The sequence below is a fragment of the Oryzias melastigma genome, linkage group LG17 (genome assembly GCF_002922805.2).
Source record: "Oryzias melastigma strain HK-1 linkage group LG17, ASM292280v2, whole genome shotgun sequence".
In the NCBI taxonomy this organism is placed as follows: Eukaryota; Metazoa; Chordata; class Actinopteri; order Beloniformes; family Adrianichthyidae; genus Oryzias; species Oryzias melastigma.
The window spans coordinates 34,408,767-34,424,534 of record NC_050528.1 but is presented as its reverse complement, the minus strand read 5'-3'; the positions used below and the strand labels follow the sequence as shown (position 1 = coordinate 34,424,534).

Genomic DNA, 15,768 nt, shown 5'->3' with positions numbered 1-15,768 from the left:
CCGAACCGTGGCTTCTGATCCGTACGGACCACGGATAATCCGTGATCCGCAACACCCCTATTTGGTAGGGGTCACTGCATTAGCTCTGGTTGAGTTTTTGTTGGTTATATTTATGAATTTGTATCAATAATGCACAAGAAACAGTCAAACATTTTTTTTTAAATCCTTGATGATTTTACACTTCCTACTGCATTTGCTGCTTTGACATTATCCTACTACGGTATAGGATGTCTTTTATTTTGAAAGGAAATAATGCAAAGCTCTGTCAAAAATTATAAACTATTTCATATTAAAAAGTTATTTTCTCTTCATGTTTGTGTTTTTATGCCAAAAAACCCCCACAATAGTTTATTTACATGTATTATGTCAGTAGTAAAACGTAAATATAATCAGTATCTTATTTTTCTAGAGGCTGAGTGAGGACTTTGGGGCTCCTTCTGGGTTGAAGGTTGCAGAACCGTCCTGGAGATAAAACAAGTGAAGAACTAACTTTTAGATGTCACATATGCTTCTCTTTGTGATGCAACTAACTCATTTTGCCAGTGGTGTTGCCTCCCAACATTTAGTCCCTCCAGCAGCCGTATCTTCCAGTCACTCCTCTAACAGAACTGTTTCATCGTTATGCTGATCTTTCTGATCATCTGTGTCTCCTCCAATTATTTGGTCCAGTTTGAAAGATTCTGGAACTCCTCAGAAACTATCGTCATCCACAACTCTTTAGAGCTTCATTCTCACTTTTTAGTAACTCTTCCTAGGTTTTACATTCAAATCACTACACATTTTAAACAGCTATTCTGGCTCACTATTCAGAAATAAGGCCATAGATACTTTGTGCATATCATTCCAAGGATTCATTTTATTTCTCCCCTCAAACTGTTTCTCTGTGCAGCTCTAGCCCATATCGATTACCAGGACAACAGCAAACCCAAACTGGTTATACGCTGTAAATTCTATGGAACCGATTGTTTATTTTGTTCCAGTTAATAGAATTTTACTTGATAAATGTAAAGATGGTTTGCCAGTTTTTGTCTGCTAGGCCAAGATTTCTATAAGATTTACGATAGATAGTAAGTATACAAAACAGTGTCAGGATTCTCTGTTTTCCTTGTCAGTCTCACCGTGCTCAGGTTAATCATTCACAGCTGTCTTCATTTAGTTAATCATCCTCAGTGTATAAAAGTCTTTGGATTTCAGTTCCTCATTGTCAGGTCATCTGCTCTGCCACCATTTTTGTTCCTCCATGAGTTTTTGTCATGTTTTGGTTAATTTATAAATGATTTAAATTCCTGTCACCAAGCCTGCTCTCCTGCGTCTGTGTGGGTCCTCCACCACGTCCTGACACAGACTAGTGATGTTTGTAGAATTAGAATCAATAGAATCTTAGCTTTTGACCTGCAACAGAGTAGCAGTTGGTAGAAGATTTTACAAACTCATTAGAGACCCACTCCAATGAAAATGGTGCTTTGATCATGTTGTTGTGGCATTTATCTCATGATGAATGACATGTATAAAGAACATTAAGCTTAAAACTACATTTCTGAGTATTTCTTGATTAAAGTTGTTGTGAATCAGGACCAGACAAAAAAATGCCAATGAAAAAAGCTTGTTGCTGTGACGTAAAAGTTACAATCTGCAGACCACAAGCCTCCTGCTCAGCTATATTCTGATGCATCCACTTGTAGAAACATAGATCCATGAACGTCTTTGTTTTCCTCGTCTGAGCTGGAATCTGGATTAAGTGTATGGATGGATAGCTCTGATGTTACTTGGCATTTTTGTTGCACCGGTAATGTTAGGTCGGGGTATGAGGGGCTGTAAGCTAGCAGGAGAGCATGGAAACAGATGGATGATGGGAAATGGGGGTAGACTCACTCTGCACCAACAATGCCACCCACAATTCAGAGGTGAATTTCTAATAAACTCCTGACGCTCTGCAGAAACTATGTCCAGGTTTTTTGATTGTTCCTAAAAATAACATAATTATAATTAAAGGACCACTGGGAACGATTTGACAAAAAAAACATGATCAGAGTGGGACTTACAGATAAATATTTTTTTAAAATGCTTTATTCTTCATTTTAATTTTTAGCATTTCTTTACCAGTTACTGTAGCAGAAATGAAAGGACGCTCGTGTCATTGGTTGAGGGGTAACCCTCCTCCCCACCCTCTCGCTCTGTTCCTAGAACCAGGGAGCCGGACAGAAAAGTCCCTGTTAGGAAAGCTTCAGCTGGCTCAACTCCATGATGTTTTGTCCTCATCACCCATACATAAGAGGCCATTCCTTTTGCAAAAATGCAATGTGCCAGTGCCGTGCCTTGTCCTCTTTAAGGCACACTTCTGGACGGGGACTTGTAAAAGTGCTGAGGTGATGACAGTAATTGGCTCCGTCATGATTTATTCATGTTTTCTTTGAGCGGCTCCTTCAAAGACGGACCGAGATACAAGCTTTGAAGAACTCGAGGGGCCGAGAGGCCGCTGGCATCTGTCACGGTTCTCTCATAAGACAGTCATAACAGAGCAGTTAATTTGAAAGGAAGGACTCGGTTATTAGAGGGCAAATGTGAGTCATGCGTTTGTTGGAGCTTTCACAAGAGATGTCCTTCAAGTTTCACAGGTTTGCATCATCCAAGAATATGATTCATTTTGTGTTCGTTTACGCTTCATTTGGGGTCGTATTTACAAACTTTGTCCTTTAGAATTTGGGTCAAAAACTTCTTTGGCTTGTCAGCATCAAGTTTTGGGATTATCCAAAAACATCCTGAAATGTGAACAAATGTACTTTTTTAGCCGCTAAAATGTTCAATACATGTGAAGTTTTTGTAAACCAGCTCAGTGTGTTTCAATCCTGTCATGTCAGCCTGCAACCTGTCGCCCACACTGTCACACCAGGGGAGGCAGAGTCGGCTCAGGATCAAAAAACAGCAGTAAAGTGGATTTTCTGTTGTCTCATCTCAACCCCGTCATCCATCAGTCTAACTAATGGACCTAGAAGGAACACAGAGGGGTTGGGGGGGGTGTCAGCTGAGAGGAGCTCCCGCCGCTCTCATCAACATGCAGATGTGTCCCGGTAAAGCCGCAGTCGGCTCTCAGTCAGACACTGATGCAGCTGCTCACGGCGGTGATGCACGCCCTCACAGCTGCTGTTGATGCTGCCATCACGGAGCGCGGATGAACGATGGAGCGGTCCAGTCAATACAATCAATGGGTGGAGGTAGAGGGCACATGCGTCTGGTTGTATGATGAGCTGCAGGCGGCGTAATAGAGTTGCTGTAATGGATGTGTGTGAGTTAGGAGGATGTCATGATTGAGTGGCGATCAGCATCTTGGAACACTTTTGATTGCTGCTGCTATTATAAGAATAAAAAAAGCTGTTGAACCCCAGAAGCAGAACTATAGCAAACAAAAAAGAGCTGACAGGAGCTCGAAGTTAAGCTGAGCCTCCATTGTTCCTTAACTAGAGCAATTGATTTAAAGCACATGCAATGTTTTTGTTCTGCAACTTGGAAGTTAAACAAAAACTTTTGGTCACTCTTACTTACATCTTTGTATCTGCACTTTTTGGTCTGAAATTAGTTCCTCTCCATCTCAGGTATAAAGACTTAGTCACAACTGCCCTTAGGGTGGATACCTGTACGGGGTACACAGGTGGTCCACAAGAACTATCAAAGTCCTAGACCGCTCCATGAACCCGTAATGCAAAAATGTTCATGTGTATTTTTTCTATGGGTATGCTGCAGGGAAGGGGACATGGCAAACCCTTGATTAAATCGTAAAAGTAAGGGTGAAGTCGATGAGATGCAGGCATGTCGTACAGACTTTCCATGTTTCAAGATTTCTATAAGATTTAAAATAGATAGTAAGTATACAAGACAGAAATCCATACCTGAAAACCTGTGAGCTGTGCATGGAGCTCGTTAGTGCTGTTCTAGGTGTAAGCGTGTTCTCCTTAAAAGCAGTCTGGCCGTTAGAAATGAGGAAATTAAACAAGCAGAGTGTCATTTGTGAGGTCATCATGTGGGCGTCCCACAGGCACTTGTATATCACGTGCACACCAAGTATCTTACACCCTGTATCGTGTACACTGCATCTTGTGCAACAATCACACCTCACGAACAACCAGAGTGCTGTGTAAGGACACTGTGCAAGCATTACCTGTACATCAGAAGGGAATGCAACTTACATTGCAAATACTTCCTGAAACCATACGGCAGACAATGGTACGTTCCATTTTCATGATGTCCCTTGAGGTGTCCACACAAGCTGCAAGGGAACTGAAAGACTTCTGCGCTCCCCTTAGAATGCCCGTCTGCACGCCCTCCATGAGCCTGGACATCCCAAAACCCCACAACCCCTGTAAGAGTCCATGTGACTTTAATAAGTCGAAACAGTGGAGACTTCAGAGGCATTTCACAACCTTCTTTAAAGCCATTAGGAACTTTACATGTACAGTGATTGCCATATTTGCAACACTTCACGTTAATTCATTTTAATTGGATCCATCCAAACATTACACATCATAGTAATCCAGTCCAGCATTACATCCAGAGCATGGTCTCCTCCAAGACTTTTGTTGCATGCTGGGAGTCTCTCCTCAGCCTGGAGCTGAAAATGATGCTCATCTTTGTTATTTAATTAATGACTCAGTCCACAGATTTCCTCTGAGAGGCAGATCCTGAGCCAAATTAACATCATGGTGACGGTCTGACTGCCCTTTGTCCCATCGGTTAATGTGGCAGTGCAGGTCAAGGGCAGAAATGTCCCGTGTGCTGGAAGAGTTACTATAATGAAAGAGAGATTTCAGTGTGACTTAGTTTTTACAGCTTTGGGATGTCATATTTCATTTTAGATGAGTTGAAATAAAGTGAGATACGATGAGATGGAAGTGGATGGGTTGAAATTAGTTGAGATGAGTTGAGATGAGAGTTTGTCATTTGTAAATGTTAAAAACAAGTTAAAAAGTACTTTGGCTTTTTCTTTGTCAGTTGTGGAGTCAGTTCTGAAGAAAAAAAGAGAAATAATTTTAGAAAAAGAGAATATGACTCGAATAATAAGTGATAAATCGTTAATTGCAGAGAGTTAGGCATTTATTATGAATTAACATTTTTTTTATTGTTGTTCTGCTGCATTTTAGGAAAACTGAACGACATCTTTGACAGTTTGTAAAACTTAAAACAGATCAAATGAATCTTAAATGCCTGAATATTGTTTGGGTTTTCAGCTGCATCTGTTGTTTCCTGCAGATTCTGACCACATGGATCCACACCTGGCCAGGTTGGCGTCTCTGGGTTTCACCGGCTGCCTGTCAGTGGTTCAGTTCAACTCCATCAGTCCCCTGAAAGCGGCTCTGCTGCATCCAGACACCAGCCCAGTCCACATAAGCGGGCCTTTGGTTCAGTCCGGCTGTGGCTCTGCCGCCTCAGCCAAACCCCACGCAGCCGAGAACACACACCACCTTTCAGGTATGCAACTGAAGTCTTACAAGAGTTTGGGTCTGTTTTGATTTTGTTCTATGAAGCATAAAAATCAATAAGCCACACTCGTAAGACAAAAACGTGAACAGTTTTTAATATCCTACATGTTTCCAGTGTTTTGTTTTTTTACTGGTGAGCTTGGAACAGAAGCCAGAACCCAGAAAACAGACGAGCATTAAAGATGAAACCTCACACTGTGAGGCTGGCAGCAACAACAAAAAAGTAGTTATCCGCGATTCAGATTCTTTTCTATTTCCTTGGTTGAACTTGTAATGCCGGAGGCTCCAACACTGGCGTGCTGAATGGTGGCTGCAGGCTGAGCGCAGCTGTTCCTCACGCTGAGCTTCTGTTTCCACACAAGGGGAGTAGAAGAAATGAAGGCAGAGATCAGGGAAAATTAGGTTCTAGAAATAAAGCAACAATTGCCTGGTGTCTTTTTCCAGGGGGTACACAACCTCTTTCTTCTGTTTATTATGACCGAATGTGACCTCTGCCCTAAACTGAACAAAAACTGACCTACAACGCACAAAAAAAGTTACACAACAAAAAGAGAAGCCACTCATTTCAGAAAGGCCTTTAATTACTCTGCCGTATGTCGCCATTTTAACTGCAACAGAAAGCAGAGGAATAGCCGTTAAGCTAACCAAACTTAGCCTCTTCCAAAGTCACCAAAAGTAAGTCACACTATGAATTTATACGCTAAATTTGTCTTGGATCAAGTCCTGAACCTTGGTATGTATTTAGACTGCTGTCCGGGGGAATTTTCTCTTGTGGAACAAAACCTGTAAACAAAATCACATAACTAAAGATCTCTTCATTTACTGGCCAGGAATTTTTAGGGTGGGAAAAAGTAACTAGATGCGGGATTTGTGGTAGTATAGTGCTTTGGAATCATTGGGATATTTCACTTATTCAAACTTTATATTTCACTGACCAGTTTTGAACATCTGTATCAACGTCGAGTTCAACACTTTTTACTGCTTCTTTGGTACGTTAGAATATCACATTAAAATAGTTTTAAAGAGCTGGAATTCATCCCACCACATTTCTGAATGCCTCATAGTCGTGGTGTTACGGCTTTGTTTTTAAGAGAATTCTGTTAAGGAACTACAATGTGGTTTTGTGATGATGTCACAGTAGCAGAGGGCACGTGCCGCATAACGACCCTCAGAGTGAACGGGAACTCAGTCAGGTTGGAAACAAACCGAGACCACCTCAAAAAATGGGTCAGAGAGCCGTTCCTGGTCCCGGATCAGGGTCCACTTGGGTGTATTCAGACTGAAACTTTGTTCCGGATTATCAGGGGGAGACCAACTCTGGTTCACTTTAAGTGGACCAGTAGTGTCCAGTCTGAATACACAGAGAGTTTCATTTGTCTGAATAGGCTCTGTGCTCAGAGCTGAACAACTGGACCAAAACAGCCACCGTAGCTGTGTATTATGGGATGTAAACAAAGTAGCAAAATAACGATGAGACTTAGCAACTCATTAGAATGGGGTAGAAGGAATGCAGGCTCATCAAGACAACATTCAACATGATACACATTACTTCTCACTGTTTTTACGACTGTCTATTGTTGTTGTCATTACCACGTATCAGCGGAGCTTCTTAGCCGTCGTCTTTCCAGTAACCGTCTTGCAGCACGCCTCCACCAAACCAAAGTAGCAGTAAAAAAGGGTTTTTTAGACGTTCAAAATTGGTCATTGAAATATAAAGTTTGAATAAATGAACTAACAAACAAGGATTGCAAATCTGGATTTCTTCTGGTTGTTGCTTTGCCCCGCCCTCTTAATTCCTGGCCAATGGAGAGATTTTTAGTCACATGGATTTGTTTACAACCTTTGGTTCAAGACAGAAATGTCCATTGGAAACAGTCTGATTACAGAGCCAATGAAAGGTTCAGGTATTGATCCAGACTACTTTTACTTTGCTGTTGAAAAACATTCTTTATAAGATCATTTCTCTTGAAAGAGAAAATAAGACAATTATTCTTGATTCAAGGGTCTTTATAATTTCCCTAAAATCCTTTCCGCTTTGGGTTTCTGTGTTTTATCCTTTATTGCATATAATCTCTGCTTCCTCTTTCCCCTGCTTTCTCTCCTGCATCAGTTTCTCTTTATAAACATTTTGTCTTCTCTTCCGTTTCCTCTGCTTCTCTGCTTCAGACCAGCCCGGTTCAGTGGGTTCTGGTCAACCTTTAGTCAATGCCATCAGGACTGACTCGGCGCTGATTGGAGGTACTGAACTCTTCCTCTGCCGTTCACTTCACTCCAAACCGTTTCTTTCTTTCACAGGAAGTGGAGATTCAGTTCATGAACGGCGTGAACACTTGCAGCAACAGTTCAATGACAGTAACACAGGCCAGCTCACGGTGGGAGGGGTCAGCGCACTTTCCAGAAGTATGCCAAAGTTATGTGCACAGCAGGAGTCCATTTAAAACTAATTAAACTTTGTTGCTCTGCCAGCACAAATTGATTCAGAGTGGGGACTGAAAAGGTTTAATCTATAATCTTGCTGCCAGAAAAGGTGAAATCCAGAGAAAAGTCATTTCCAGCTGTCGGTTAAACTCTCCAGCACACAAAGGGCAGCCTGCCTCATTAAACCTACGCAGGGAGGAGCTGCTCATGTGAAAACTTTTTATTTAGCCCTGAAAGGTGTATTTGCTTCAAAATGATAACTAACTTCAAGATCAAGCATACAGACCCTGCTGCAGTGTAACCAGAGGAGCAGGTGGGATTTTTGGATTCAGAAGACAAAGATATGGAGGCCCTGAAGTGCAACAAATCACTCGACGCTAAAACCTTTTGAGGAATTCAAAAAAAGCAAAACAAATAATAAATAAATAACAGTAGAAATCAAAACACAATTCCAAAGAAATAAAACAAAAATAAAAAAGGAACTTTTCAGAAAACAAAAGTAATGAAATGTTAAAAAACTAACAGGAAGGTATTTTGGGACATCGCTCATTGGATAAGATTTGATTTTTGAAGTTTTTTCAAATGCGTCTTCAGTGTCCACATACTAGTAAAAGTTTTGTAATTAGAACAGAGTACTTTCAGTATCCCTTCATGCCAAATAATTTTCAGTTAAAATGATGGACAAACATTATCATCCCATCACCGATGTCCCATGTACCTACCGATGTACCTACCTTTTCCTGTACTGTGTTTTCAGAGTTTCATTTTATTGTCTGGAAATTACTTTTTCATTAGATGTTTTTTTTTTTTTTTTAATTTATTTATTTCTTGGAATTGTGTTTAAGTTTCTGAAATTTTGTTTGGATTTCTTAAATGTCATGTTTTTTTTTGTTTTTTCTTATTGCTACTAAGCATTCACACTATAGTGATCCTCCTGCTCCTTTACGTACGTTTTTCGGCACGTAAAAGTTCAATCACAGTTTTAGTAATCTTTTTTATCCAATCGTTCAGCTCGTTCAGGATATTACTACTTATATTTTTGGTATTCAGAAACTTTATCATTTTTGAAATATTGAACACATTTTGTCCCATAGGAAATGAATGAAAATCTTCACATTTCAAAGTTTTAAGTCAATTAGCAACAAGCCTTTATTTTTGGCATCTAGTGAGCTTAATTAATATTTTAGCAACATGCTAAAGTTTTTGGCTAATTTGTCATCTACTGAAGTTTTTATAGGCCAATTAAGAGTTAAGATTCTATCTTAGCAACAGGCTAAGGTTTTTGGCTAATTTAGTTTACTGAGAATTTTTATGCCATTTTGGAGTTTAGCTAGTATTTAAGCAACGAGCTAGCTTTTTGGCTAATTTGGCCTTTATTACGGTATTTTGGGCTAATTTGGAGTTAAGCTCGCATTCAAGCAACATATACATTAATTTGCAAAATTGGCATGTATAAGGGATTTTAAAGCAATTTTACTACAATTTTTTTTTTTTTTTTCAGAAATGTAGGTAAACCTCAGCGCTCTTTCATAGTTCTTTAACAAAATTTCCAGTCTTTTAGCAGGTTTAACATTTTGCAAATAGCTTTTGTAGTTTCAGCAAATCCCTTCAGCAATTAAAGTAAACTGCGACATCATGTTCAGCAAAAAGCTTCAGCATCTTCAGCGACTACTTTCATCAAAAAGCATTCACACTAGCATTATCGCAGGTAGTGCAACTCTTCAAGTTTATTTTGCTTTTTAACTTTTTGTTTTCATGTTGAGTGATTTGTTGATGTGATTTGCACCGTACAAAGTTTTAGAGAAAGTGATGACATGGTCTGAGCTGCTTCCTGTTCAAATGCGCTGATCTCCTGTCCGTGTTTCAGGTGTCATAGCTGTGGTCATCTTTGTGACCGTGACCGGCCTGGCCATAGCTGCCAGATTCCTGTACCGAAGGAAAGACACCTTCCAGAACCAGGAGGGGAAGCGGGTCAAACGGGAGGACAGTCCGGAGTTTCCCTTCAACAATCAGCCTGATTCCCAGACCCTCTCCTCGGAAAACCCAAAGGAGTATTTCATCTGACAGGAGCCGGCCCGACCCCATGAGCTGCTGCTGTTTTTGAGCCTTTCCCACCCCGACGGGATTTACAGTGCACTCAAGCGGACACTTCTCAGGCAGAGGACACAAAGGAACAATTCACACAGTGTTGTGTTTCTGTGGCTTTACTGTAAATGATACAAAGCAGCAACAGTGTCGGATGAACACACGTTTTAACTGCAAAGGTTTAAATGTTGATTCACATCATTGCAGCGATCACACCTTTGAATTGATTAAATCATGATTGTTATTGAAGACGGGCTCGTAGAGAGGTCACAGCCAAACGGTTGAGTGTTTTGACACATTTTTGTGAGATCACTCACACTCATCCATGAACTTTTCCTCTTTTTATCTTTAGGGTTTTTACTTTTCTTTTGAGTATATGAGTTTGTAAAGATTATTTAAGTGGAATTTTTTTCTCCAAACAACTGATTGAAAATACTGAAAAATAAATGTAAGTTTTTCAAACTTTAAAGTTTTGGTGGACCATCTTTAATCGACACCAACCACGCTCCTCTGAACATCCTAAAGAAATAAACCGAGACGATCAGCATCGCAGCATTTCAACTGAAGAGCCAGAGATTTTTTCTCCACATAGTGCAGAAGGAAACACTTTTACCATCACCAGGTTAAGATAATGTCAATGTAAAGTGAATGAAAGTAAAGCAGCACAACCGCCAGATGCTGCAGTTTTGATCAAACATCTGCAAATAGAGAAAAATACATAAAAAGATGCAACAAATCTGCTAAATCATGAACTAAAAAGCAGACCTGTTGATGTTTTTTTTAATCATGTGAATTACAGAGCTAACTTCTAGTGCTGCGTTCACACTCACTGTGATTCCAGCAGCAAACTCCCTGGTGGACACTTGTCAAAAAATGTGTTTGTATTCCTCCTCCTCCCACAGCGAGTGGAAGGAGCTGCTGTCTGAAGTCTTTAGCCTCATCACTACATGTCTGGAAACTATATCTCATGTACAAGTTGTGGAAGACATTAATGATGTCTTCTTTACAAAAACGTTGGTAATCAGTTTTCCATGTCTGGGTTCATGAGATATTTTAGAGGCGCAGGAGCGGCGTCTGAGTGACGGCGCTTTCAGCGGTACTTCTGTGTCTCTGTGCCCCGTTTGAAACATTTGATTAATCTGAGAAACAGGGAAAAAAGTAAGAATAAAAAATATGAAAATAACTGGAGGACCTTTATTGGTCTCCGTTCAATTAAGAAAAATATCCTAACGTTCAGAATAAGAACGATCAGATTCTCCTCCGTGTTGGTTTTAGACTCCACCCACTGATTATATCATCAGCCTGTTACGGCCCAAGCTGAGTCCCTAATTGGGTCACGCGACACAAGTTCTTCTCCAAAGTTCACTTCTTCGATTTTATGTCAAAATTTGTACCACACCGCGTTATTGTACCTGACCGCCACGTTGCACCCGACGTTCAAAAAGCGCCACAAGATGTGAGATGATCTAAAATTGAACCTGGACGCCCCTAATGAGTGAATGTTTGGTGTGAGCGCTGCTTAACATTGATAATCATAATACAGGTTGATATGAAACCTAAAATTAGAAATATCTTTTATTGATTTATTTTTAGCTACAAAAATGTACTTAAAAAAACAAAGGAAAAAACATTTAAAGAATAAAATGATCAATGCTAATAAGCTTCAAATATTTTTTGAACCCAAATTCAGTCACAAGTCGTCTGGAAGCCAATGAAAGGTGATGGATCCTTTTTATGCAGTCAGAACTTCTATCCTTTTAACAAACTGCAAAAAGTTGAACTAAAATAAATTGCAATTGTATAACTGTGTGATTATGAAGGTATCAATCCATCTGGTGCCAACAGCTTATGGATTGAATTTTGGTTTTCTTTGAAGAACATTTTTAGCTATGATTGACCTTTAAGTTCTTTACTGGGGGGTGGTAAACTGTAAGGTGAGCAATAATCACTAGCAAAAAACATCTTTTTTTTTTGTTTTTTTGTAGGATTGGAAATGCAAAATATTCAAAAGCACCGAAGCTTTAACATTTAACTTTTTTTTGGTATTTAAACTCCAACAGTCATTACTATTGAAAGAGAATAAGATCGATTTTAAACAAGATCAAAAACAGGGAAAAAAATCTGAATTGGTCCCATTATTGACCCTTGTGGGACACCACAACTAAACTGGGCTGTAAAGGAATAAACTTGTTTCTCTACAAGAACACATTGAAAGCTTGGAAAGAAACAAACTACAGACAAAAAATTTAAAAAATCCTCAAAATGTCCAAATACAAATATTTATTTATTTATTTTTGAATAATTTGACCAGCCTGAACTCTGAAAACCATATCGCCGTTCTTTATCAGCCCCTTTGTAAGGATGTTATTTAATAAAAGCTGCAGATAGAGTCGTAATAGTTGAACTTAGTCATCCACTTTCCTTCAGAGACAAAGAGAAACCCCTGAAAGACCAAAACCCAACCAGAGGCCTTGATCATGTCTAAGCTGAGGGTCACATTTGCTTTTTACAGGAAAATCGTTTACATGCACTTCAAGTCTTTGTGGCTGGCACCTAAAAGTTTCCTCCTTCCTGCTGTAGCTCCCTTCAGGGAGCGTCCTCTGATCTCCTAATGTCTTTGAACACTGAGGCTTTTTACACGGACAGCAGAGCACACTTTGCAGAAGCATCGCTGTCTGTCACCTCCTTCAATGCACACAGAAACACTTCATGTATCTCCTGCCCACACTCGTGAGGAGACAACAAGGCTAATTGGTTAGTTTCTGCATTTCTTGAAAATGGAGCAGCATCAGAGTGCTTGCTGGGAAATTCTGAGAAGAGGAAATGTTTTCTTTTCTGAAAGATGACTTGGACAGATGGTTAGGGAAGCTTTCCCGAGCTTCCCGTTTTCCTGGTGACACTTTTTATTATTTGACGCAAAAATATGGAAAATCTGAGTGTATGCACTGAAAAGAAAAAGCTGGAACAGTGAGAGGGCAAAGTAAGTCTCACGTAAACGCAGACATTTAAGAAACGAGGAGATGCTGAGGAGGCAGGAACTCAGTGTCAACAATTTCAACACATATATCACCTCAAAGAAAAGAAACTCCAGACGAAAGACAAACATCCTGCCAAACAGATGTCCTGACTGTCTTTTTTAACACTTTTCTTTTAGTAAAAGTCATGATTACAAATAATATGGTACAAAAAAAACTAATAAGCGATAAATGTTTAATAAAGGTTTTACAAAAAGCTTATGAGGTATTTTTCCTATGATACATTCTTGTCCTATTCTTTATTGTGTTAGATTTATTATTTAGAAGAAACTAATTTTTGTGTTGACTGTTTGGGGATCCCTGGAGGCCTTTTAGTCCAAACAGGAAACCACCAGACCCTAATTTGACCCTTGGGTAATTTGGGGTTTGTGGCTGGTGAAGAAAGAAAAATATAATAATAAAAAAATAATAACAATAATAAAAGTTGACAGAAATAAACGTCTTTGTCCTCTTTCTATCTTTGAATAAACACAAAATGAATTGGTTTTCTTCAGCAAACAGCTCACAACAACATAACAACACAACCTTGACCTCCAAACCTTCATCTCATAGTGGTGAAACACATGCATGGGTGTTGAAATCACACTTTAAGTTCATTAATGACAAATCTGCAGCAGCTGTGTGACTCTGTCATGTCAAAATGGACCAAACTCTCTGAGGAATGTTTCCAGAACTTTGTTGAATCTCTGACACCAAGGATTGAGGGAGTTCTGAAGGCAAAAGTGGTCCAACTCAGGACCAGCAAGGTGTGTCTGATAAAGTTGAACAACAAGTCAGACAGTAGAAAGTTGAAAACCACATGGGACTGCTGCTTGAAATCATGAAACATTCCTTTGGGTGCTTTTGTCCTTTGTTTTGGTTTTGGAATTGGTTTATTTCAAACAATTAAACAAATTAAAAAAACAACAAAAGAAATGTCTTTACACAGATGAATCAAACTTTGAATAATTCATCATGACTTGATGGAAAAAGAAAAAAATAGCAGTTTGCTTGCAGTGATTTGATTTTTTTTTTTTTAATGTTCATTCAAATCCAACTATAATTGATTGAAAGCTGACAAAAGCAGGTTAGTAAGCAGTAAAAGAGAAATGCGTCTACACATCCTCATGTAGAGCATCACAGCATCACACGAGCACCTCTGGATTTCCAGAGGAAAACAGTCGAGACGAGTTTTGTTTGAACAGTAACTTCTCTCTGAACCAGTCTTGACTCTGCTGTGACCGATTGTTCTAAAATCCCAATCTGCTTTCATGTGACAGGCAGCCTGATTTGTTGGCAGAGAGATAACCGGAATGAAACTGAAAGGTAATATGGGAGACTTTGTCGAGCAAACATAATTATGTTAACAACAAAAAGGAAGCAAATCCCTCAATGAGTTCAAGCAGCTGCTGTGTGGAGCTGCTGATGGAGGAAGATTAAGAGGGGAGAGGATCATCTGCTCTCCAACACCGTCTCTGCGAGACCCAGAGCACAGATGGGATTTTAACGACAAAAATGACTAAATCTTTAAGCCTCAGCCCAGTGTGAATGACTGTGATGCCATAACAGTATGCTGGGCCTGTTGGCAGCTTTCTGTTGTGCCAGACACTTTTCTGAGCATTAAAAACTACATTTAACTCTGAGATTATTCAACATTTAGAGAAATTATGTATTTATTAAGCATTTATAAAACAGCAGGAAAATGGAAATGTTTATACTAATGCTTCTCTCTGCAAAGGTTCTGTTATAATTTAAAGTAAAATCAAAGATAGTTTTCCAAAATAAAAGAAACATGTTCAAAATAATAAACACCTTTAAATGTTTAGATTTTATGAAATATGTACCGTATTTTTCGGACTATAAGTCGCACCGGAGTATAAGTCGCAGGGGCCAAAAAATGCATAATGAAGAAGAAAAAAACATACATAAGTCGCACTGGAGTATAAGTCGCATTTTTTTCAAGTAATTTATTTTACAAACTGGTTGAAAAAAACAATATTACATCATCCTGGAAGGTAAGTTATAACATTCATAAGTGAATAGAAAACAGGCTGAATATGTGTCAACACATATTCACATATTAGCATCATGAAAAAAACGAAAAGGTGTAGCATTTATATAACATAACAGTTTTATTTAACTATAGCCTCAAGAACTCATCAACTTTGTATCTTTACTGTAATTAATTGCACGCAATCTCACTCCATATCACTAAATCCCTTAAATTCTTCGTCTGTGTCATGTCTGAATAACTAAAGTAAATAAAGTAATTGCATAGATCACCATAAGAGGGCACTCTAGACTTACGGCCCATATCTCATCTCATTAAAAAATCGTATATAAGTCGCACTGGAGTATAAGTCGCAGGGACATTCAATCTATGAAAAAAAACGCGACTTATAGTCCGGAAAATACGGTAACCAAGTATAAGTTAATTTGCACCCACTTTAAATGCTTTAGTTTCTAGTGGGAGGAGCTTATCAAAGGTGTTTTCAGAGAGGAAACTATAGGGGGGGGGAATCATTTCTCCCCAGTTACACCAGAAAGGCTCAGTGCTGGTCCGCGCTCCAAAATGAAATCTTGTACTTAGACATTGTGGAAAATCTGAATCCTGGTCAGCTGGTGCCAAAGCAAACTCTCCACAAATTTAACACAAACCAGGAATTAAGAAATGTTGGAGTTTCACCAAAACCAGCAGAAGCAGGTCCAGAAACGAAAAGTCCCTTTGACTCCTTTGTTAAAAAGTCTGATTTCACAACAAAAACAAACATACCTGGAGT

The 15,768-nt window shown here is 39.2% G+C and overlaps 1 protein-coding gene across 4 annotated transcripts in view; it reads left to right on the top strand.

The window, feature by feature from the left end:
• LOC112138784 (contactin-associated protein-like 4) overlaps positions 1-10,443 on the top strand; it is a 146,155-nt gene extending 135,712 nt beyond the window's left edge. For 2 of the 4 annotated variants that reach the window (XM_024261420.2, XM_024261419.2), the window contains exons 22-24: positions 5,242-5,460; positions 7,638-7,709; positions 9,757-10,443. In XM_024261420.2, the coding sequence (XP_024117188.1) occupies positions 5,242-5,460; positions 7,638-7,709; positions 9,757-9,953 (488 nt within the window). In that variant the 3' untranslated portion in view covers positions 9,954-10,443. Of the gene's footprint in view, positions 1-5,241; positions 5,461-7,637; positions 7,710-7,766; positions 8,368-9,756 lie in introns of those variants that run through there. The other 2 variants (XM_024261422.2, XM_024261423.2) reach the window with 2 other exon arrangements.
• The last annotated feature ends 5,325 nt before the right edge of the window (positions 10,444-15,768 follow it).